This window comes from Drosophila guanche, unplaced genomic scaffold (assembly GCF_900245975.1).
Source record: "Drosophila guanche unplaced genomic scaffold, DGUA_6, whole genome shotgun sequence".
Taxonomy (NCBI): Eukaryota; Metazoa; Arthropoda; class Insecta; order Diptera; family Drosophilidae; genus Drosophila; species Drosophila guanche.
In genome coordinates this window covers 8133559-8158887 of record NW_022995744.1, presented here as the reverse complement: position 1 = coordinate 8158887, position 25329 = coordinate 8133559, and the positions used below count along the sequence as shown (strand labels likewise).

The following is a 25329-nucleotide window of genomic DNA, read 5'->3' as shown; positions in this document are numbered from 1 at the left end:
AACCCTGCTCTATTGCTATCGATACCAATTTACATACAACAGCCCATCCCTAGTCCACACCCAAAGCCCAACAAACAAACATTCCATCGAAATCAGCGAAATTAATATCCAAATTCCCATACAAAGCATGCAAAAGTCGTCTCATTTTGCACGCGAGGATTCCCAGGAGCATCTGCCCACCCACCCACATCAGCATCAACACCACACCGTCAACATGAAGCGACGCACCCTCTCCGGCAGCTGTGGCGTTGGCGTCTTCATCTTTGCATTCGCCTTCATCGCCATTGCCTTTGCAACGCCCAGTTGGCTGGTCAGTGATTACCGCATTACGGGCGCCAAGCTGGATCGCCTGGGCCTGTGGGTGCACTGCTTCCGTTCGCTGCCGGATGTCAACGACGACAGCCAGCGACGCTTCTTTGTGGGCTGTCGCTGGGTGTATGACCCATTTACCACGGGCTACGATGAGATACGCGGATTCCTGCTGCCAGCCTTCATGATTGCCACACAATTCTTCTACACGCTCGCCTTCATCGGCATGCTGCTGAGTGCCATTGGTGTGCTGGTGTTCTTCCTGTGCGCTGGACCCGACCAGAAGCATTTCATTACACTCATCCGATGCGTAGGCTATGTGCTGCTCGGCGCTGGCGTCTGTGCAGCCATTGCTGTCATTGTGTTTGCCGGTTTTGGCAATCGGAATGGCTGGATGCCGGAGCATGCCAACAACTGGTTCGGCTGGTCCTTCATACTCGCCTGCGTGGGCTCCGTGCTGACCCTGGTGGCGGCCACCTTATTCCTCAGCGAAGCGCATGTGCAGCAACGCAAGCGCCTGCAGTTCAAAGAGTCGCAGACACGCTTCGAGTTGGTTCGCGGATAGTTACGGGTAAGTGTGTGGCATATCTAAGCCATGGACACACAGGCTTAACCTTCTTTGTTTTTTAGCTGCAAGCAACAAGTAGCAGCGGAGGCAGCAGCAGCAACAGAAACAACATTCCGTCCCCACGACACACACAACAAAAACTTCTACGAAGAATTCTCACCATAATAATTAAATTTAGTTTTTTTTTAGTTGGAAATGTTTATGCAATTGCCAGACAACGACCACGACGACAGACAGTCGGAGAATACCCTTATGACACCCAGCATCACATCAGTTTCTTGGTACTTATGAATCATCCATCCAATACGACAACAACAACAAAAGTTCTGAACGAAGACTGAATGTATCCGAAATGAAATCTTCTTCCTTCTGCAGTATTTATGCAAACAAACAAAAAAGACGCTCAAAAAGTGACTCATTTATTTTATGTAGAGTATATGACAATTTGCATATCAAACAAAACTTTTTCGCTCAATTAACAGCAGTCAGCACCCGGCAGTCGCCCGCAGCCCGCCCTTCCACAACCACAATCACAACCACCCTACACTCTCATACACAGTACACCATTTGTGTAAAGTCGCAGAGCTCGTGTCTTAATGCTAGCAACGAAATGTTACACTCGTGCCTTAATTAGAGAAGCTTTTTTGGTATAATTTAGATAGTGCTTAAAATACATATTACTATTAGATTCGACTACCTGAACCACTCAGACCTGCGACAACATACAAACGACAAAACACCATTTGGATTGCATAAACATCTGCTAAGAAAGTGCCTTAGTTAAGTGACCATTTACACAGACAAAAACCAACCAGAAACCTAAGCAAAAAACGTCCAATAACTTATAAGAATCCAAAGTGAATAGAAAGAATCCCCTTTTATACTCGAATATTTTTGAATAGAGTTCCAACTATATATTATATTTAGTGTTTTTTCCAAAACTAAAATGCACTGTTTTACATATGAATTTAGCCATGTAAAACCGAACCATCTTTATACAAAAAAAAACCCCCCCCTTATACAATAATATGTGTAACATGTTTGATGTACAAAGCGAATAAAGTTTTTATTGTATACAACACACAAAATAATAACAATATTTGAATGCAAGCGAGTTCAAGGCGGACTTCAAGAGGCAGGGGAGTTAATACAAACAATGAAGTTTTCGCTTTTCCCATGGCGCTGCACATTTGGGGAAAACACAAAAGCTTTTGTAGGCAGGCTTCTGAGGCAATGCTTGGTATATGGATATGCATCGGTTGTCTGGAGTAACAATTGATATGGCATCAGATTATGACGTTTGGGAGGCGGAGGCTGAGTCAAACGATTTGGAAGTCAGGTTTTCATGTCATTAGGAAATTGGGAAATTGCAGACAAAAGATGTCAAGATTGGAGCACAAATGCAAAATGATGAATAGAAAATTGCAAGAAGGGAAATCCATGTGTAGTTCTATATTCATTTCAAACAAATTTCATGCAAAACACACCCCAAAACCAAACCCACATCGAGTAGTAATTTAAAACCCCCACCCATAATATATACTAAGTCCCACTTTTATTATGCACATTAGTTAGATTACAGCCGCTTAAAATTCCATTTTTGTTTAAAGGTCTCATACTAGGTCTGTGACATCCTCCAACCACACTCTAGTTGATTAATTGTTCATTTTAACTGCCATTCAATGTTTGATCTTTTGAAGGCTCTTTTTGCCTTTCAAAACTTTCGAAAAAAAAACAAAACAAAACAAAACCCCTAACAAAATCACGAGTATTAGATCATTTTGTCAACACATCTGGTCCGGCGGGGGCTTATTCATTCGATTACTTAAAAACTCTTTTAAATGGTAACCATAACAAATTGAAATATATTAATGTTCACCCGACTTATAAAGGCATAATTAAGACAGACAGAGAGAAATATGGACCACACACACTCCCACATATTTAAGACCTGACTTGGCAAAGACATTATCGAAAGGAAGCAACTGAAAAGAGAGAGAGAACAATATATTTTGTCGGACTTTGTGAGGACTTGTTGAGGCGTGAAATCCGCCTGAAGATAGTTGGGATTCGCTACAGATCTGATTAGCACAAAACAAATTCAAAGCAAACCGGATGCCTGTCTCATGACTGACTGACTCAATCGCGCGCAGCCTTGGGGCTGGCCTGCTAAGACTGCACAAAGATATGTGCTAAACGCAAAATTTATTTACGGTTTTTATTATGGCAATACAATACCCCCCCTGTAGATCGCTCCGTCTCTCACTCTCAATATGACCTCACATGCCGTTAGCATGACAAACACAGAGCCGCTTAGTACAGTTATTACACGGAACGGATTAGGAACTTTGCAGCTTAAACTAAACTTAAACTGTGTGTGAAAATTGTCGAGCGCTGTGTGCTTGATGGACAGCCTGCAGTTGATTAATCCCCTCCCCACATTTTGGAGCAGTCTTGTAATTAAATTTGATTTAAGATTCGTTATTTCATGGGGAATTAGCATGAACAATCTTCCGAATGGTCCGAAATACGGAAGATTATAACACAAAATATATAAAATATATAAAAGGAGACATACATTTAAGCAAATAAATTAAAAATAAATACATAAATAAATTCAGCAAAAAAAAAAAGAAACCAAAGACAGAATACATTTTTGCTTAATTTCGTTTCAAAGATGTTTCAAGATTTTCCATTTGCATAAAATGCTACGATATAGTGGGTATAGTGTGGATACGATACCAGACGTACAGTTGAGAACATGAATGCTATGAAGAACGAGAATCTGAAAAAGTTAATTTCCAAAAACCGTCAGAACCGATGGCTGGCTGGCTGGCTGGCTGGCTGGCTGGCTGGCTGCTTCATTAACAAAAGGCAATAGACCTGTTCTTAGGCGGCTGTGGCCCCTAGAGATTAATTGCCAACATTTTGCATAATATATTCAATCAAAATCGAACGTCAATGAACGCGTAACCAGCCTCTCTCTACATTGAAATTAAGAGTTAAGACTTTCCGTTGGTATTTGATGAGAAAAACTTCGAAATCGAAACTGAGAGTATGCGGAGACGCCGCCTGCGATTACGCAAAACTCTTAAAAATAAACTCTTTTATAATAAATAAATAAGCAATGGACATCAGATGGACCGGACCACGTTGGTCCATTAGATTGATTATTGTTTGTGCCACACGCAAAGCTAACTTTCCTCTAAAAATCCACTTATTGTCTTGTCTTGCCCGGTGGCTGGTGCCTGGTGGCTGCTTCTGCTGGTAATCTATAAATATTGATTGAGTCTGCCGCGCGAAGGTCATTAAAAAGTTTATAGACTATACACATTTTTGGGTCTCATTTTATTTGCGAAATAGAACGACATTTGAATGTCAATTTACACAAATTGGTTCAGGGGCAAGGAGGCTACCAGATTAACTTGTCCGCTTTAGTCGTTCGCCTAAAAGGTTTCCTTTTATGGCCCGCCACAGATAGATCCTAAGATCAGATCAGGAGAATGTCACTCTGGCTTGTCTCTGACGTACATACATTAATTAATTGCGTATTTATTTGAATTCTTGTTTTTTAAACAAGATTAAGCAAGGAATATAGTGTTTGCCAAAAGCAAGTTTCAATCCATTAATATACATATGCAGTCCAAAAAAGTTGAAACATTTCTTTGGGGCTTTATTTCTTTGCAAATATTCCTGTTTGCTTCTTGTCCACTCCACCCCCCAAAGAAAGTTCTTTGGCCAAATAGCAGTTTTTGTTGTGCTTTTGCTTTCTTATGAAAGTGAAAATAATTTCTAAAGATATATTCTAGTGCGCTTTTCCTTTCAATTGGCTGGCCACAAAATCCATCATCCGCTTATGTCAGACCACCCGTGAATTTGTAGGCATTCAATGTCTCACCTTTTTGGAATAAATTGTATGATATGTGCGTCAACAAGTTCCTTGAACTTCACACAGTTACCTCCTAAAATAGAACAACCATCTAGAGAGGGAGCGGAGACTGTCGAGGGAGAAGTGTCGTAAAGTCTGAGCTGTTCTAGAATATTATATCAGACCGCAATAACCAGTATCCCTCCACAATGACCATAATTTTGCCTCTCTTTATTATCATTTTAAATGGGCAAAATACGAAACTCAAGCCCAAACGAGTGGCCAATCCGGACACGCAACATTTTGGGGGACATCAAAATAGTGCTGATCCACATCGTTAGATATGGTTTTTCGGGGTGGAGCTACTGCTGAAGCGATAACCATAACTTGTATGTAAAATACATTTCACAACACTTTCAGATAAGAAACTGTCTGCAAAGTTCTAAAAGAAAATACCTATTAACACTCTATCGAACCGATCGAACCAGTGTGGATCGAATTCGAATTTTAGTTCTAATTTATGCGCACACTTTTTGGGTATATTAAATGAACTTTAAAAAAAAAGAGAATGCGGTCTGGCTGGGGCTGTGTGTGCTGTGTGCCAATCGTAAAAAGATCGAGTAGTTCTTCTTGATTTTTGGATGGTTTTCCAGATTTTTGCACAGTTCTTTTTTTTATTATCGAAGTTCCGACATTAGGTTAGCCTTTTGTGCTAATGGCGGTCCAAAAATGCGACTAATTGAATTATTTCTATGCTAATTCTGTTTTGCTTTTATTTTCGGAATGGATCGTAAAATTGTTAGTGTTTTTCTTTAAAAAGTGACACCCGATATGTGCTCGGCGGCACAGAAATCAGCACTTAAATGTCGTTCAATTTTGAACTAATCTTTAAATTTATTTTCAGATTTTTAGATTCTTCGATTAATGTTTGTTTTTATTTGTGCGAAACTTCAATGCCACTGGTTTTTAATTTGTCTCAGCTTGAATTCCATTTGAGGTGTTTTCTTGCGGTTTTTGGAATTTCCTGTGGACCAACAATGTCGATAAATCATCGTTGATAAATATCTGTTAGCGCAGGTGTGGTGCTTAAGCGGTTTTTTTTTAAAGATGTTAAAGCTGGGATGGTTTTAATGATATAGCTAAACGGTGTCGTCTATTGGCTCGAAATCAGACACCTACAAAGCAAAAATCTGCAGCGTGTAAAAAGGAATTGCCTTTGCCACCTCCTAACTATGCCTTTTCAATTAACAAAAGAGAGTAAGAGAGTGTAAAGTAAGAGAGCTTGAGGGAATGTCGTCTCACAAGTTCACAAGTAGAGCCCCAAGGCAGCAGCAATCTCAAGAGACATAAGCCCGTAAAAAGGCACTTTTTTTCAATGACTTTTAACCCAAGCAAACCTTTTATATATGTGGGCCTGTGCCTTCTCTTTAACAACCCACAAAATCCACTTAAAGGTTGCGCCTTAGGTTTCTGTTTGAGCTTAATTTGGTTTCATAAATCAAACAAATGCCTCCGCTTATAAATTAATAAATATTTATAGTATTAATGCTCTGGCTGGATTTTGAAACAATATTTAACATACTTAAACGAATATTTGTGGCCAACATAAGCTCTGGTCAAAGTGTATCTCGCACCCATAAACCCAAATCGTAACGAACTCGGGCCCCAAAACGGAAGTACAACGATATTGGAACCACCTCTGAGAGAGGAAGTGGCTAAATTTCTGGTTCGGTGTCGCAGCAAAAAGTCTTTTGATTGATTGCAACAAGTGGGAGTAAATTTGTTTGCAGTTTTGTCCGAGGCATGTTCAGCCTTCGTTCTACATCCCCTGCACCTGTAGCACCTGCGTAGCCCCGCCTTCATCCATCTAAATTTTAGCAATCATTTCAGAAACATGAAGTTTTTATGTATGTTCTCTCCCCCGAACCACCAACCCAGCCCATAGACTTGGCAACAATTTGTATGCAAATGATTTGTTTATGTCTGTTAGCAGCTGCCACTTTTACTACCAAACAACCTCTACCTTGGCCAAGACAGAAACAAAAACAAGTTCTTGGTGTCTGATATCGTTGATAAGATGGCCAATGGCCAGGCCAAGGAGATTATTATACCACCCGACAATTGCGGGTTGTCACTCCCGTCAGACAGATGGACAGACTGGCAGCCACTGCCATTTGTCTTTGGCATTATCTTGAGTTTTAATTGGCCGCAAATTCTTTTTGGCTCAAGTGAAATTCTCACGAATTTGTGTGCGGGACAGGAGCGGCTTTGATGTATTAAAAATTAGGCCCATAAATGTAAAAGTCGACCTTTTTTCTGTATATTAAATGATAAATTTTGTACACGTTTCCACTCAGTCCGCTCCGGTTCAAGGGTAAACTACCCAAAAGAATACTCAAATAATGTGTAATAAATCTTAGCGAGACTCAAAAATGTTGTGTAAATTAGCAAATTCTTTAGCAAGATATACTTTGCTGCCCATTTACCCTACACTACACTCCTGTACTGTTTGACCGTCAGAACACGTCATAGGCCTTTTGGTTTCGGTACTTTTGATTAATACAAAACTTGACTAATGCATTTTTAATGAAACAGCCAAATGACATCATACAAAATTGGCTCGAAGGTAGCCACAAATTCTACAAGAACTACAATATAATTGTATCTAACATTGTTTTAAGCATGGCATAAAATTCCCAAAGAATTATATGATATAAATTTAATCGTAATTTGTATGTCAGCTTGTTTAATTTATGGCTACCCAAAAGATGTTCCAGCGAACGTAAATGTATCTACGAATCTGTGTAAGGCATGAGGGCATTCGTTTGCCTTTCACTTGGAGGCCGACATTCATTCCACAAAACTTCTCCTTTCGGCAGCTGCAGCATGACATTAAAGGATTACAGACATTGCTTGGGCGGTTTTTTAATCACGAAAAAAACCTAAAGCAACGCCCGGAAATGCCACAAAAAGAACAAACACTGTAAAAAGAGAGCTGCATTTGTGAGATTCCACAAGGGCAACGGGGCAGGGAGTCATTCAACTTCGGTTACATAAGCTTTCAACATCAGCGCATCGAAGATGCGTGCAACCCGGACTCGGAAGCAGCTGCAGCAAAGGGACATTGCTGTGCGTGTACGAGTATCTCTCGCATTGAAGGTCAACGAATGCCACATGCAACACGGGGCTCTGAACGGGGATCAAGGGACTTGCCCTGCACGCTCAGCCACACATGACTCATTCGATTCGGTTGAACGATTTATGGACTCAGATTAAACGCCTTTTTTGCATTCCCGCAGCCAGGCATCACCGACTGATTGCTTCTTGACTCACAAGCCAAAAGTGACATTTGGTATTTACACAGAAACAAATCGCAGCCCCTGCCCCTGCCCCTGTTGCTGCCTGCCACACTTTTCTGACTGCCTGTTTTATGGTGGTAGGCTTTCTGAATTTGGTCACAAAGTATTGGTCAATCTCTGTGTGGCTTTTAGTCGCCTCGAATTCTGTTTTGTTCCAACATGAAATACTGCTCTTGGGGAGGCTGGGAAGTTACGTGGCTTAAATCGAACTTGAGACGACTTGTCGCTTGCGGCTTGTTAAAAACGTATCTTAAAATCGGATATTTCTATTTCGATTTGGCGTCTGATATTTCTGCCACTTTTTGAATTTTGATTAACTCTAAATTTAACTTGTTATGCGACTGATGATGGCTAAAACAGCTATCTATATCTATTGGGTTTTCTGCGTGGTTTTGTTCTCCTCAAAGGTCGTTTCCGACCAACACAACCAAACAGCCTACAATCGTGTATTGTTTCTGTGTGATGTGATCATAAAATTGTGTGGGGGCTGAAAATTCGCAACAGAAAGAGAAAAAACAAAAGCAAATATACAACATTTAAATTCGATTCGTGCTTAAATTTTGGTTTTAAATACAATTTAAATATATATACTATAACATTTCTTTGTCCCTTTTTTGCTGTTGGCAAAAAAACACTTGACTCACTTTTGCTTTTCGAGTTGGCTGGTGGCCTTTTTTATCTCCAAATTATGTTTAATAATTTAGCACTCAATGAAGCAGCTGTCAAAAGAGCATTTACATATGAACTAAAGTTAAGACAAAGTTGAAAAAAAATATCAGTTTTAAATGCTTTACTTTTGTTTTTCCTGTTTTATTTTTGTTTTTTTTACATTTTTAGCCACTTTGGGGCACAGTTCGAGGCTTGCAAACAATAATGCAAAAAATACTTAAAATATTTCAATATTGCTCTGCACATTTCGAGGGCTTTGAGGTAGTGGGATTAAAGAGCAAGTTTCCAGGGTTAAGATACATGGCATGGCCAAAAGGAATTTCGAGAATTTGTTCAACCTGTTGGGTATTTTGTGGAAAAATTGAAGACACTTCCAGAAGGTTTGGAACGTCTCTAGAAACCTCTTAAAGAAAACTGCAAACCGAAATTAGGCAGAAAAAAGGGCATCTTCCTAGGGAGCCTGATCGCAGTAGTTGTAATTATTTTAAATTGCAAAAATAAGCTACAGGCGATATCTTTGAATGATAGTCAAATTTCCCACTGTAATATTTCTTTACAAAAATGCGCTACATGTCTCCACGAACAGCCTCGAAAGCTATAGCCTTTGGCGCATTATTTCTTTTAAAAACCCACGTGTATGCACATCTTTTATACGAAATACTCGTACCAATCCCCAGCTGCGCTACATGCTGAGCCCCTCCGCAAGAAACGATTTCTTTCTTCAGTTTAATCGTTAACAATATATATAAAATGTCTCGATTCGATTCGAATGCAGCCTTGACTTAAACATTGTCATTAAATTCATCCTGTTTTATGCGCCCCAGAGAGCGAAGAAGTCGATTCATTTCTGTGTCAATTGCTGTCCTCAAGAGCAGCCGCCAGTCGCAGGCTGAAATGTTTCCCGCAACTAAAACCGTAAATTAATCCGCACAAAAGTGCGTTAAATGTCAGGCAAGACTCAACGAGAAAACATTCTTAATCCGCTTCTAAGCGGATCATCAAACGGAAACGTGTCGGAAAAGGTGTCTCAATTATGGCCAAATGGATTAAAATATAAGTTAGGCAATTTCCTAGACTAGACAACATTCTAGAGATTAATCTACTATGGCTAAATATATTCAATATATAGAAAAATAAAATATAGAAAAATTCAAAATATAGAAAATATGTATAGAAGGCGGCCATCATTATTGGAATTAATCATTGAACAATGGCATAATCAATGATTAATTCTAATAATGATGGCTGCCTCTTGCATATCAAAGGAACCCAAACAAAATTAGTATACGGAAATCAAAAGATTTCTCGTGCAGCCAGCCAGTCGTTTATGCTTCGTTTTTTTGGGATAGCCAAAACTTTAATCAAATCAATAAACCAACTAAATAGTTAGAGAACCACCAGAAAATAGCAACAAATGAATGTATATTCATCCATCGACTCATAGCTGAAATATCACTTTTCGATTAGAAATAAACTTAAATCAAACTAAAACACGAAAAACTCGAATTTTCAATTAAAAAAGAACTGAAAACGTTCTGCGGGACAAACAAAATACAAAGCAATAAAACACCAAAAAAGAAGAGAAAAACGAAGCTATCTTTAAATATTAATGAAGGGGGTTCAGAACCTGAAAGTGAACTTAAATTCTTGGGACACGCAAGCACATCCTCCTCAAGAGAGGATCTCTCCCAGAAAGTGAGCGATCTGAGAGAGTTCTCTCGGCGAAGTGCGAGATTTATCAAGTATACGACATGGTGTTCCGGCTGTGAGTTAGTTCAAGCTCATCTCTCCGCGGCGCTTGGACAAATAAATTAACAAAAGCCACCAGGGTAGCTTCGAGTGTGGAATATTAGATACCCCTACAGATTGATGGGTCAAATTAATATATTATCGTATCTTTGGAACGTATCTAGTCTGGATCTTGAGGGGAAATCATGATGGCATGGCCATGTGTTGTCTTTTAAAATGACATATCTTAAATTGGGAGAAAGATACTGCTTTTTGGATTCGCTTTTTTTATCGAATTTGGTCATTAATTTCTCAGAAAACTGTAAAATATATTCAGAAACATAAAAATTTCACTCGCATACTCTTACATCAACTGTGATATTGATTATCGCATTCAGAATACCCTCCATTACAGGGTGTACACAAATCATATGTTTAAAACCCGTTCCACTCACACACGCACGCACTTTAAGCCACAAACGCAAGCTCTGGCTCTGGCTCTGGCTCTGGGCTCTGGAGTCGCGCTGCTGTGACTGCTGCTGCTCTCAAGTACATTTTTTTGAGCGCGTCATGAAATTCGATTTCAGCCTGTCTTTATTTTTTATATTTGTGTTTCTTTTTTTTGTTTTGTTTTGCGTCTGCCTCTTGGTTTATATGGCTAAGACGCGATGCGTTCATCTTCAGTTCGTCCAGATCGGTCACCACGGTATGAGCTCTAGTTAAGGCTCCCCAAAGTAAATACATACTAAACAGATCCCAAGAGATCTCATAAGATCTCTCACAAAATCCGTGATCCCTCTCACATGCAAGAAAACAAAAAAACCAACCAAGAACTGTACTAATTGCAAGGATAAACAAAAGATATCCGAAAGAAAAACTGTATAGTGTGAAATCTGTGCTCAATCTATAATGAATATTTCTTCTCCTTTTCAAGATTGGAAATTGGATAACTCAAGTTTATTCCATTTATAAATTTTTTAATATACCTAAATAAAGAATTACTGGAGCGTTGCGTTGTGCCAAAAATAAAAACTTAAACAATTCGTTGCAAAATGACGCGTGCAGTTTGTTGCATGGTGAGTTAAAAAAAAAACGAATAATATAGTAGTAATAATACTAATTGAATGTGTATTAAGAATATTTTTTTAAATTGGAGGAAGTATATTTGGATATTCAAAGGACGGACTTTATGTTTTGTATGGAATTTTGAAGATTTAGACAAGGAAATCATGATACAAAATTATTTGAAACAATCATAATAAAAGTTATAGTTAATAGTTAGAGAGAGTCTATATTTTTGTCGAGTTATTTAGGGTTTTTAGTGCTGGCTTTTATAGATATATTTTCTATATACATTCAAAATATTATCTTACCTTATAATCATAATTATTGAACTCCATTCCGTCTGTCATCAACACTTGGCGAGCGCTAAAATTAAAATCAAACAAGAGAACCAAATAAATACAGGGAAAAAATGCGTCTGACTCGAATATTTGATTGCAAACAAACAAAATAACGATTTGTACGGCAACAACTACCCGCAGTTAAGATTTGAAGGCTTCGAGAATACATCAGAATGCAGCAAAAGTACAGCCAGAGAGTACTACTACTACTACTCTACTCTTTGGTATTTGTTGAGCTTCATCAACATCAACAAATGATTCCAATTCCAATAACGATGTCATTTCTGTGCATGAGCAGACGGACAACAAGTCCGGGTCAAATTTTGTTACTATTTTCGGTTTTATTTGCACAAGTACTGGCTTGAATGCAACTTAGTTGAAGGGAAATGAATGGTTATAGTACGTAATAGCAATGGCAATCACCAGGCCCGGCATTTTACTAGACAAACAAAATACAAATACCGGCAATTTCGTAAGCGTTTTCGATGAGTAAGTAGCACCTACTACTATTTGTTTTAGCCGCAACGCAAAACGTCTTGCCAATGTTTTTACCCAGTTTTTGTCATTGAAATCCAATCGATATTCGTGGCTGTTATTTTTTACATAGAAGATGCGTCAATAACAACACAAAAGCAAAACAAAACCAAGCAAAAGTGAATTTCTGGTCAAAAGTGAGAGATAATTTGTATTAAATGATTTTATCGATGGGATATGCAAATGATTTTGCATCATTTTTTACTTTTTGTTGCTGATTGTTGGGTTTATTTAAAGTCAAATGATTTGCTTAGTTCCGTTTGAGTACGATGTTTGAGAAAGTTGTGGTACAATCATCATATTTTAAGTCAAGGACGTGCTTCATTAACAAACCAAAAACTATCCAAAAAGAGTGTTAATTTGATGAAACCCGCAGCAAATTCTTAGATAGTATCCAACCAAAACATGCTAATTGTCCCAAAAGATACAGATTGCCCAAAATGTATATATAAAGTGTCATAATGATGCCACGATATCATCTCTATTTCGCACTAGAAACAAATTGTTTTTGGCTTTGGAATTCTGTCACCTGCCAAAAGGCCCGCGCAAGCCTGCCCTGTCTCTCGCTCCGGGGTACCTTGACCCCTTCTTTGCCAGCTTGGGGTTAAGCTTGTGGCTCCGAGAATTTATCACGACAGCATGCGGCTTATTTCTGTCAAACACGTACGAAAAAAAAAATGTGGTAGGAGTAAAAGATTGTTTATGCCCTGCGGCAACAAGCGTTGACAGGGCGGCAGGCCATCGTCTCATTTTGGCCCAGAATTCTGGGATTTCTTCAGCACTCCCACTCCAAAAGCTGAAGTTTGTTTGTGGAATTTTAAAGAGTGTGCGAAATTTTCATCTGCCCTTTGAGACGCAGAGATTTAATCGGACAGAACACAGTCAGTAGTAGGCAAAAAAGTTAAGTTCGAGTCATAAAATGTACTCATGAGTGAAGTGTCTGGCATTCATAAACAGTTTGAAATAAATTAGGGGGATTTATTCGGTTGTAAAAGAGAGTGTTAAGCGTGTTTAGCATGTGGGCCATTGCAGGGATTGAGTTTACAGTTAACGGAAGCAAAATATATAACATTAAAGGGGAAGGAATATATATGCAAAACTGTCTTAATTCAGCTTAAATTTCAACTCAAAAGATGTACAATCAAAGGAGCACTAACCTTAAAACTTCTTTCCTGTTTCAAATTCGGTTCTTTAACACCTCTTACATAAGAGTTCATAGAACTCCAGGCCAAGCCCCATTCACTTTTATTGCCTATCCATTCTGAGCATTCTTGCCGTTCAAACTCTCCATCTTCATCGCTCAACTTTCGATATTTAAAGACTCCCCAACAGATTGTGGTTCTCTTCGCTAATTTCAATATCAAAATCTATAGATACTATAGAGAGTGTGTGTGTGTGTGTGTGTGTGTGTATCTATAATGAAAAATCTAGAAATGCAAATGAGCCTGTGGTGATTGCCAGGCAGCGATTAGGAGAGACAAAGTCTGTTGTGGGCAGAGGAGGAAGTCTTCGTTCAGTCTTTGGCTTAAACGCAAAATGTTATGCGAATGGCCACAAAATGCCAAAAGTTGAAAGTAAAAGTTAAGGTTTTATTTTATTATTTAAAATAAATATGATGTCACTCCCGAAAGTGATGTATAAGTGAATGCCAGAGTATCCGAAACGGTTTATTTCTTAATTGCTACCATAAATCTGTTCTGATTTGGATAGGGGAAGGAAGCTCAGTGACAGGTAAACTGAACATTCCATTCCCATCATTGTTTTTGGGATATCTGATGGGGAATGAACTCGCTTTAGCTTTTGGTTCTGCTCTGTTAGAAGACCTCTAGACACTGATGCTAATTAAAACCGCTCGCTGAACTCGAACTGGAAAGGTTTATCCTAATTTCAGGTTCGACCTGTTTTTCAATCGAATTTTATCGATCGAATCTGATTTTTTGGGCATATTTTTTTGGTGGGTTACAAAAAAGTTTGCCAAGTTCTAATAATTCTTTTGTCATCACAAATTATTTTATTTGTTGCCGGCTGAGGCTAAAGCGCTCATTAAAAAGTGTTTGTTTGACATTTTTGTATGTCTGGCTTATGTAAATATAAAAATATTCGATTTCACAAACACGAAAGAAATTTCACAATTTCTTGCCAGGCGCAGCAGTCCCCGAACGAACGAAACTGCATCCCACAAACTTGTGTCATCAATTAAGGTCAGAGATTCCCCGCCGCATAATTGGTTGCATTTTCTTTATTTTTTTTGTTTAGTGCTTATTAAACATATTTCTTGCTGTTCAATGCATATGGGCTCATGCCAGATTGACCTTGAAACGTATTGAATACTTGAGGTTTCGCCTCCAAAACCGCCAAAGGGCAAAAAGCAGTCAAGAGTCTGGAGATGGAGATGGAGATGTCTTAACCGGTTTGTTTTCGGAGCCCCCGGAATGATCATCAGCGAGAAAATGTTGTAGCTGAAGTCATGTAAACAGCAAAAGCAACAGCAACATCTATGGTGCGTGCAAATAAGTCGATTAATAAATTTTCAAGTTATGCAAAAATGGCAACAACTTGGCAAAAGATTCATTGGCTCATTGTAAGAACGCTCGAAGCATGCAGCATGGGTTCTCGTTCATTCTCAAGGCGTAGAGTTTTGTGGTTTTTTGGGTCATGCCGCCACAGAGGAGCCACTTGTCTTGGAATGATCTATGCGAACAACGCCTCAGACCTGACGTGCCACTTGATTTACTGCATTTGCAACTCAAACTGAAACCCAAACTGAAACTCAACCAAAACTAAAACCTCTTCTTTTGTGTCTCTGTAGCTCACATTTTTTTGGATTTGTTAATTGATTAAAAATTGATTTGAGGCTTGGCAGCAGCAGTCAGCCAGCCAGGCAGCCCCCATTCACTCAATTGAAGTGTAGACTAATTATTTATAACAAATGAACTTATCAGTCTGTGGCCTAGCCCACAAACAGGGGTGCAAACATCATAGCCATAGGTCAGAGGTAAAGTTTGAGTTACTTTGTGGAGGGAGTTTTTGGTTTTGAAAGGATTATTTGCAGACAAAGTGAATGTGTGGCAAAAAAACTAAAGAAAACTTTACAAATCTGTCATTAGAATACTTTAAAAGTTTTCCTGGAAAACATGCAAAACCTCTTAGAAATTCCTTCTCTTAAATCCCTAAAGAGCTCATAATCCTTACTTTTTAGACAATTTTGGAAAACATATTCTACCAATTTCTGATAAATATTATGTGGAATATTCTCCCAAAAGACACAAGACATGATATCAATCATATTAGCAACCCAAGTTAGCACGAGTTTAAAGCCCCCACGTTAGTTTTCCAGACAAACTTCCCCGGGCAGGCCTGCGAATGTAATCAACTGTCGAAACTGCGTCAAAAAATCAATAATCACATGAAAATTATGAAAAACTTTTGTAATACACTCCCCAAAAATCCCTCCCAGAGACACTCACTCACTCAGTGATTCATTGAACTCTTTGGAACTTTATTCATTATGAAAAATGTGAGCACTCCAGAGGCCTGCCATCGGGGGTGTTGGAGTGATAGAGAGAGAGAGAGAGACATGGAGAACGACCTCCGTTGTCAGCAGCTGTTTGATATTATGGCATAATAAATTATAGTCTTTTTTCATGGAGATATGGGAGCAGTCGATTTGGCAACAATTTAAACTTGAAGATATGCCAATCAAAAGACAGTTAGCCATACGCACCAATCCGAGATACGATGCCACCAATTTGCATTAATGAGATTTCATATTTCGATGCCGTTTTCGATGGTCAAATAAATTTTTTTTTATGAGAAATTCATTTGTCTTTAGTATTTTGTCTATGGTTTCCTTCACATGGTTTGGTTTTCATTTTATTTGCCCCCACAATATAAAAATAAAAACAAAAAATTATTGACCTTATCCGCAAAATCTATAGCGGGTGTTAACCATTGTTATCCAATATGTATAATTACCCGTCATCTCTTTTTAACCTTAAGATAAACTCTAAGAGACTCAAAATCAATGCAAATTGTAGACAATGAATATTAGATGCTCTACGTTGAGGTTTGTGGTAAAAAAAAAAACAAAAACAATTCCTCTACGAACACAATGCAAAGTGGGAGGCAAAAGACAAATTTGATTCCGTTACTGCAGACAGTGTGCAATGCGCCCCCCCCTTTTTTTTGCGTCTCCCTTTTGATTCTGTTTTCCGTAGCGAACTTGGTCGCTCCGCAGGTAGAGAGAGATAAGTCTCTTTACTCTCTTTCTCTTGCTTTTTCACACCCACCACAACTACAGAAACGAGACACCTTTGCATTGGCGTGTCTCTTGCTTGTTGTTGTTGGTATTTTTAGACGTGTTCATTCATGTTCGGGCACCACAAAACAGAGGGAGAACGCAAGCTAAGCTTAATATTGAGATAAGAGATCGGGTGCGCTCGGTTTGTTTTTTTCTCTCAGCATTGGAAAAATAGTTACCAGACATCTCTTTAACCTTAAGACAAACCCTCAGCCGTACCAATACACACCCTCATCGATCCGAAGGCACATAATTAGAGGCTGATTGAAGAGGAGGCTCTTCTCCATCTATCAAAGATCATAAACCAAACGAACTGTTGTTATTGTATTTAGCATAATGTGAAGGTCTCTTTGGTGCGTATGTCTTGCTTCTGCTGTTTAGTGACATATTTTAGAAATATGACTGCCTTTTATGAATTCTAATAATACAACTCGTTTCTGATAAGGAAATGGCCACGAAGCCGGAACCGTGAAACGAATTAAATTAACGATCTGAAGAATTTATGCTAATCAAAGAACTAACAAAACTTTAACTAAGCGTAAGAATAGCCCTAGATTATGTGGCATACATATGTAGCTACACTGCATTCATTGCTTATAATCATATTTAGTGAGTGCCACTCCAAAATGTCGACAAGTGCATTAAGAACTCGGCTAATTGTCCATTAAACTGTCTGTAAGTGGCAGCCAAACCACAAGTTTGTCTTCAACTTGAAGCCAATTTTTTGGTTTTTAGCAAAGAGTGTCTGACATTTTTCGCAGCGACTGTGACAAATCGAAGGAAATTAGCATATAAAAATCAAGTTCCAGTTCTAGTCTTTGAGCCGAAACCGTCTGCTGTCAAACCGTTTTTTGACGAGTGAAGCCACAAGGAGGAATGTTGTGCTTTGATTATTTTATGCCTTTGACATTTTGGGGCATTTTTGTTGTTGTGGTTTCTTTGGGAACGAATCGAACCGGATCCAAAATGGGGCTGCTGCGGGGATGGTACGAGACGTTAAAAACGAGCTCAAAACTTCCAAGTTTTTTGGTTTTGTTGTTGCATGTTTGAGTCATCGTGCCTCATATGCAAATCCAACAAAACGAAGAGTCAAAGCCGTAGTTTAAGTCTTACATTTTAAACGATTTTGTGGTCTGTGCGTGAGTGTGTGGGGGCGTGCCTTGAATGTGACAAATCTTTTCAAACAGCTGTTACCATTACTCATTTTTCTCTTTTTGTGATTTTTTCCAGGTCGTTGCTTGCATCTTCTTGGTGCAATGCGTTTACTCTGCCAAATTCGATGCAGAGAATCGTCGTCTTATACTCGACATAAACGATCAAAAGACAACGAATCAACAATATTATTCCTCTAACTTTGACACAAGTAAGTGACGAACACGTTTCCCTTTTCCCCTTACTGTAACCATTGCGCCGCTGTCTATATAACGTTGTAATAAGTTGCTTATAAAACCATTACAAAGAAACATACAATCCCAAAAAAAATCCATTAATTTATGTAAAGTATTCTCGTAGAACCTCCTTGTACTTGTATCTCCCACTATCCACCCAACCCATTCCATGCAGTTTAGTTAGTGTTTTTCTCATAGATGAAAACCAATTTTGTTAATGTAATTGTTAGTACTAGTAGTACCTTAGTCTTAAGTATTTGTATACCCCCTGCCACCCACCCTACCACCAACCCCCTTCGTTCTTCATTAGAATGTCCTTTGTAGTATGTTCTTTTGTAGCAGCTTTACTAAAAATTTCACCACAGTAGAAATCGTAGACTCAAATTGTAAATATATATATATATACCGCTCAATCAAATCAATCAATCAAACAACCATCTATCTATATCTCTCTCTCTCTCTCACTCTATGTCTCTTTTTCTTCTCTATGCAACTATCCTCTTTCTTTTACATACTTTTCTTGTATGAAAACATGAAATTTTATATGAAAAAAAGCTTTGCATACTCATACCCTCCTCTCACAACAAAAAACAAGAGAAACCCAACCAAAAAACTAGTTAAAAAATTGTTAATACAACAAACAAAACTCAACAACAACAGCACACAAAAACACCAACATTTTCTATATACTATAATACTTTATCAAAAACAAATCCCAAATGACTAGGATTATTCCTCCAAAGGCAAAATAATAATAAGATGTGTAACGAGGAAGCAAACAAATTATACAATGAGCTCGAAATAAATGCTAGTTTGAGAGCCTACGAAAGAGATCCATTTAAAGATGCTCTCTCGTGGCTATTGGAGGTTTTTCCTGACATAAAATTAAATGGAAATCTCTTTCTAAGATACAAATTTCCTCATTTGTTGGCGCATCTTATTATTAAAGTGTCTTTGGCTAAACGAAAACCTTTTGCGGCGCATTGTACGAAAGTTCTTTTAGGTTCAGAAGAGAGTCAGTCAGGATGTTAGATGAGTCGATAGGATTCTTAGGGATATCTACAACATTTTACAGGTTTTGTCACACACCAAAATCACACACACACACGCCACAAAACCCAAAGTTATACCTCTAAAAACATTACTCTTTCAACAACAAAACAAACAACAAACCCAAAACCACAAAACCAATTCGTAAACGATCGAAAAAACAAACCAACTAGATGCCTATCGTTATGGCTATGATGTGGGAAAGACAGGGAACTTCCATCACGAGACTCGTGGACCCGATGGCGTCACCTATGGCTGCTACGGTCTGATCGATCCCTACCATCTGCTCCGTGCAACACACTATGTGGCCGACGCCCATGGCTATAGGACAGTGGAGCCAGAGAAGCCCGTGGAGACTTTCCCGCCGCATTTGTACAATGAGACGGATGGCGGTCCCTCGGAGCCTGGCATTCTGCTGCAGTGGCACGAACTCTATTTCCCCATTGGGTGTGGCAAGTTTGCCGACGGCGCCCGGTCGGGTGTGCCATTCTTTGTGGAGAGAGACGTAAGGATACGAAAGAGGAGAGGGAGAACAAATCCTCACTGATTTATCGATATTCTAGTATAAGAAAAAGGAGGACAGCAAGGATGCCATTCCCTCGTTCTCCGTGAACATTCCCGTACTGAAGGGTTCCGACCAGAAGAGTCTGCCCATTCACAAGCCAACGGGCCCGCTGGTGCCCCAGGGCACAGGTCTATTTGGCACCGACAAGGGACACACGCATCGCGACTATCCTGGGGATCAGGCGCCGTCCTTCCACTCTGTGAACACCCTGCTTCCGGGCAGCAACAGTGAGAAACAGATCTCTCCGATCCCCCACCCGGCCACGGACTCTAGTCTTTCGTGTTCTTTTAGATGATGGCCAATACAAGCCGGACAGCAATCCCTACAACCATGTGGTTGGTTCCAACGGAGGCAGCGGCGGCAGTGGCGGCAGTGGCGGCAGCGGCTCGGGAGGCGGCAATGGCGGCAGCGGCTCAGGAGGCGGCAATGGAGGATTCGGTGGCTTTGGACCCAACGGTCCTGGTGGTCCAAAGGGACCAAATGGCCCCAACGGACCAAATGGTCCCCCTGGTCCCCCTGGACCTCCAGGACCCCTGGGCCCTGTCGGCGCGGGAGGCGGAGCCTCAGGAAAACCGGTATACAGGGATGGAGATCGCACTGGACTAGGAGCGGGTCAATATAATGCCAATGGCGATGCCACCGGTCCCGGCAGCGGCTCCGGTTTCGGCTCTGGCGATCGCTATAGCACTGGCAATGGCAACGGCCTCGGTGCTGGCGATCGCTATAGCACTGGCAATGGCAACGGCCTCGGTGCTGGCGATCGCTACAGCACGGGCACTGGTGCTGGAGTCGGTGCTGGCGATCGCTACAGCACGGGCACTGGTGCTGGAGTCGGTGCTGGCGATCGCTACAGCACGGGCACTGGTGCTGGAGTCGGTGCTGGCGATCGCTACAGCACGGGCACTGGTGCTGGAGTCGGTGCTGGCGGCAGTTATCGTCCTGGCAGTGGTGCTGGAGTCGATGCTGGCGGCAGTTATCGTCCTGGCAGTGGTGCTGGAGTCGTTGCTGGCAGCAGCTATCGTCCTGGCAGTGAGGGTACCTACACGAGCACCTACACGCACACCGATACCGGTTTTCCTGGGGCCATTGGATACGTATCAGGTTAGCCTACACCCTCAACCCAGTGGAGATCAAAATTTGAACGAGCTGCGGAGGATATAGAAAGGATTCAGTCTTCTACTTATAATTTAACTTTAAGCGCCAAAAGGATCCCCGAAATGTTCGTTCAAATTTTGCTTCTTTCAGCGGGTTTCTCGTAGTTCTTTAAGCGATTCTCTTAACTTATGTTTATGTCTCTTTGTAGCTGATAATTTTTAAATTAAACTTATAAACTATTTTAAGTTTACTCTCGTTTACTTTCAGCCAAAAGATCAGCCATTTAATTATATACTTTTACACTTTTTCTTTGATTTTTTTTGTTGCAAATATTCTATATCCAGAAAGCACCAAAAAACACACACTATATATTAGGCGATAATAGGGCACGATTTTTTATTAGAGCACATCTCTCTCTCTCTCTCTTTCTTTCCCCAAATGAGCGCACAAACTATATATGTATATCCTATATATATATCCTTTCTATATATTTTATATGCACCGACAAAAAAAAAAGTTTAAAATGAAATGAATTTTTTGTTTCTCATTCAAAAGAACACACAGATATATGTTTATATATATATCAATCATGCTTGCACCGATTCTTCAGTTATACACACACACACACACACACATGCACACCACACACACAAACACATACACTTTCATTTATTGTACAATAATTGCACCTAAAAAAAGAAAGAAAGAAAAATACTCGCTTGAGCAATGGAACAAAAACTAACCCAAAGAAACTCCTTTAATTCCTTAACCCACTTATAATCGATTTTTTATCGATATCCATTAATCAATTTCTGGTTTAATCCCCCCATACGCTATATAGATATTGTTACTAACAAACCATTATCCTTGTAATTTTTTGTTGCCGCTTTTGTTATGATTTTTTGTGGTGTCGGTTGTCGCGGACTCCCCTCTGTTTTTGTATTCTGTATGTTATTTTTGTAGTACTTTTTCGTATTGTAATTTAGTTACTGATTACTGTAGTTAGTGATTAGTGTAGTCAGTAGTTGTACTAGTAGTTAATTTGAAATGAAAAACCTTGTATGAACTGTTTACTAATCGAACGATTTCCCCAATCCCCCTACGCTCTCCCTCTCCAGACGCCGGTAAATATAGAGGTGAAGTTGGACGTTACAATGGTAAGCCTCGTAGCTCCACACATCCTTTCGGGCATCATCGATATTTATATGTTACATTTGCTCTGCTTTTAGGTATTAATGATGGCAAATATTATCACGATGATTCGGGTAAATATGTTCACGTTGAAGGCCCAACCGGTCCGCCAGCACCTCCATATGTCCACATTGTGGGACCCGAGGGCGGCTACGGCGGTGAGGGCGGTGAGGGCGGTAATGGCGATGGCGGCGGTGTAGGACCAGGCGGTCCCAACGGCCCCGGAGGACCCAAGGGACCTGGAGGTACGAATACCGGAAAGGCGTAACCCTCTCGAGAATGTTTATCTAATCGTTGATGCATTTTTTGTAGGCCCCAATGGACCACCCGGACCCAACGGACCCAACGGACCCAACGGCCCACCCGGCCCACCTGGACCACCCGGTATGCTTAAGAAACATAATACTAAGTTCTTTAGGAACGATATTTGACATTTTCTGTTTGAAATCTAGGACCTCCCGGCCCCAAAGGACCTACTAGACCCGGACCTAAAGGTAGCTGTCCAAATTCCTTCCAAAATTTCAACCAAATTCTAAATAAATTCTTTGTGCAGGACCTTTCGGACCTCCCGGCCCACCCGGACCTCAAGGACCAACCAGACCAGGACCTTATGGACCTCCCGGCCCACCCGGCCCCACACGCCCAGGACCACCCGGCCCACCAGGTGAGAAAATCAAATTTGATATTAGAAAATTTCCAAAAATGTAAAACCAAAATCTTTTTTCCAAGGACCCACACGCCCAGGACCTCCCGGCCCACCGGGACCCTCTCGTCCTGGCCCACCCGGACCTGGCCGTCCAGGCCCACCCGGACCCGATCGCCCAGGACCACCGGGGCCACCGGGGCCACCACCACCACCACCACCAAACAACAACGGCGTGCGCCCAACCACCGATCCCAGGCATTCGGACAAGGATACGCCCGGATACCTGCCGCCAGATCAACCCGGTAAAATCTCGAAACCACCCCCACCATCCTACTCACAAACCATTCAGTTCGAACCGCCCCCGAGGCAACCCGTGATCAATTACAAACCCAATTACGAACACAATAATGATTATGTGCAAAAGAAACCGGCCACAATCACAAGCAAAACCACCATAAAGCCACCACTAACTTATATTCCTCCTTCTATCCCACAACCAAAACCACAAAAACCTCAACCCGCACCCGCACCCGCACCACCTTCCCAACACCATGTTCCCGTTCCCAATGCTCCTGTTCCCGTTCCGCCATTCCAAACGACAACGATTGTACAGCCAAAGGTCCCGGCTATCGTTATTGAGAAGGATAATAAGCCACCATTAACAGCCGGTAATTTTGATATTCATACATATCCACAGAGACCGCACAACGTTGAACCACACGCACCACCACCACCGCCCACTCCAGCAGTGGTGACACGATACGAAACGACTCCACGAACGACACCCAGACCGACTATCTATCAACCATCGACACCCAGACCGACTGCCTATCAGGCATCCACACCCAGACCGACTGCCTATCAGCCATCCACACCCAGACCCTTTGAAAAGGTCTCCAGTCCACCCATACAATACCATACGCCGCAGGTGCCACAACAGCCACCGCCGTACAGACAACCCGTACAGCAGCAGCAGACGACGACGACGACAAGACCGCAACAGTCATATGTTGTTGAACCAAAAGTAACGCCACGTCCCTCTCCACCATTGCATGTTCCTGCGTATCCGAACAGCGGCGACACCTGTGTCTGCAACGATAGGACGCACCACTCATCGAAAACCACTCAAAGCACCCACTCCTCCACCACCACTAGTAACAACTGTCCCCAAAATCCTGCCTCTGTTGACTTTAACAAACAATTTTCCGGCTTCAATGGACAAGCGAACTTTGGCAGCATAATCAATGCCATGTCACTCACACAATTGCCCGTGATACCCCAAGCGACCGGGCAGCCGGCCTTCTATCCGCTGGATAAGATACCCAAGGGTGCTGTCATCGCTCTCATGCCGGTGGTGATCCTGCCACAGGAGTACTACTCAAATTGCGACGAGAATTCCATCTATACAAGCGGCAAGGACCAGAACAGCATTATCGATCCCTTCCCACTGGGCGTGCAGCCAGCGGCCATACCGAATGCCTTTAGCCTGCATTCGGTGTTCACGGGTGGCGCACCCAAGGATCAGTGCATGTGTCCTTGCTCATGCACACAGAATTTGCCCAGCAGATTGCACAAGAAACGCGAGACAAACGAAAAGGAGGCCACAGAGGTGAAGGCCGAGGCGGAGGTCAAAGCTGCTGCTGCTGCTGCTGCCTCTGAGGAGGCAAAAGTTGAAATTAAACCTGTTGCGGCTGCCTCTAAAGAGGTTAAGGTAGAGATTCCAGTCGTTCCTGCTGCCTCTGAAGAGATTAAAGTGGAGGCTAATCCCATTGCTGCTGCCTCTGATGCAGTTAAAGAGCTTCTGCCAGTGCCAGCAGCCTCTGAGGAGGTTAAAGTAGAGGTTAAACCCGCTCCAGCTGCCACTGAGGAAGCTAAAGTTGAGGTAAAGCCAGTAGCAGCCGCCTCTGAGGAGGCTAAAGTAGAGGTTCTGCCAGTAGCAGCCGCCTCTGAAGCGGTTAAAGTAGAGATTAAACCAGCAACAGCCTCCACCGAAGACCTCAAGCCAGCCGCCTCTGAGGAATCTAAAGTTCTGGCTGATCCACTGCCAATTGAAAAGATCAAGGAGACTAGCGACGACAAGATCAAGGTTGAGACTACGAACTAAGACAACGGCTCTGACGCCCTGACGATTGAAAAAAAAACCCTCTCCCAGATCCCGCTTTAAATCCCGTTCCAGAATCCTACTCCCAAACCTCCCAAACAAAAAACTAATCCACTTTCCAGTCTTAGCGTCTAAGTGTTTTGAAGTTGAAGAATCCAATTGATGTGTTCGCTTTTATTTCTTGTGTTAAAAACTGCCAGTAAAATCGTAGTCTAAAATAATATTCCCAACTCAAGAGAGCGATGATGAAAAATGTGAAAGAAAATTGTAAGAGAAAAAAATTGTTTTGTGACATGTTGTTTATTATGCATTTTGTGTATTCTTTTATTATTTTGTTTATTTTTATGATTTCATTTCGTTTTATTTCCTTACTTCTTTACCAACTTTAGTTTTTAGTTTATTTAATGTCTACTCTAATCAAGGATTGAGACGGAAATATTGAATTGTTATATGTCAAGAGAGCAACTAAATGAAATTAAATAAAAATTAAGAAACAAATATAAAAACTGTCTTAATGGGAGAGAGCTGGCTGTGGGGAAGAAAGAAAGGGGGAAG

At 41.0% G+C, this 25329-nt stretch overlaps 2 protein-coding genes across 13 annotated transcripts; both read left to right on the top strand.

Moving 5' to 3' along the window:
- The first annotated feature begins 34 nt into the window (after positions 1–34).
- Positions 35–1689, top strand: LOC117579787. 2 transcript variants are annotated; one of them, XM_034265847.1, is made up of 2 exons: positions 35–880; positions 940–1689. In XM_034265847.1, the coding sequence occupies exon 1, from the start codon at positions 128–130 to the stop codon at positions 872–874; it is 747 nt and encodes a 248-aa protein (XP_034121738.1). In that variant the 5' UTR covers positions 35–127; the 3' UTR covers positions 875–880; positions 940–1689. The 2 variants fall into 2 exon arrangements, with proteins under 2 accessions (XP_034121738.1, XP_034121739.1); XM_034265848.1 differs by having other exon boundaries at positions 947–981.
- Positions 1690–11189: 9500 nt separating this feature from the next.
- On the top strand, positions 11190–25107 carry LOC117579628 (basic proline-rich protein). Of its 11 annotated transcripts, XM_034265593.1 has the most exons (14): positions 11190–11235; positions 11436–11577; positions 17969–18101; positions 19350–19681; positions 19740–19968; positions 20033–20842; positions 21955–21993; positions 22066–22272; positions 22340–22411; positions 22480–22521; positions 22581–22691; positions 22757–22975; positions 23287–23341; positions 23748–23811. In XM_034265593.1, exons 2-13 carry the CDS (start codon positions 11554–11556, stop codon positions 23310–23312), a joined length of 2244 nt encoding a protein of 747 aa, XP_034121484.1. In that variant the 5' UTR covers positions 11190–11235; positions 11436–11553; the 3' UTR covers positions 23313–23341; positions 23748–23811. The 11 variants fall into 11 exon arrangements, with proteins under 11 accessions (XP_034121484.1, XP_034121480.1, XP_034121475.1 ...); XM_034265589.1 differs by having other exon boundaries at positions 22757–23341; positions 23748–24010; XM_034265584.1 differs by having other exon boundaries at positions 11190–11207; positions 22757–25107.
- Positions 25108–25329: the final 222 nt, after the last annotated feature.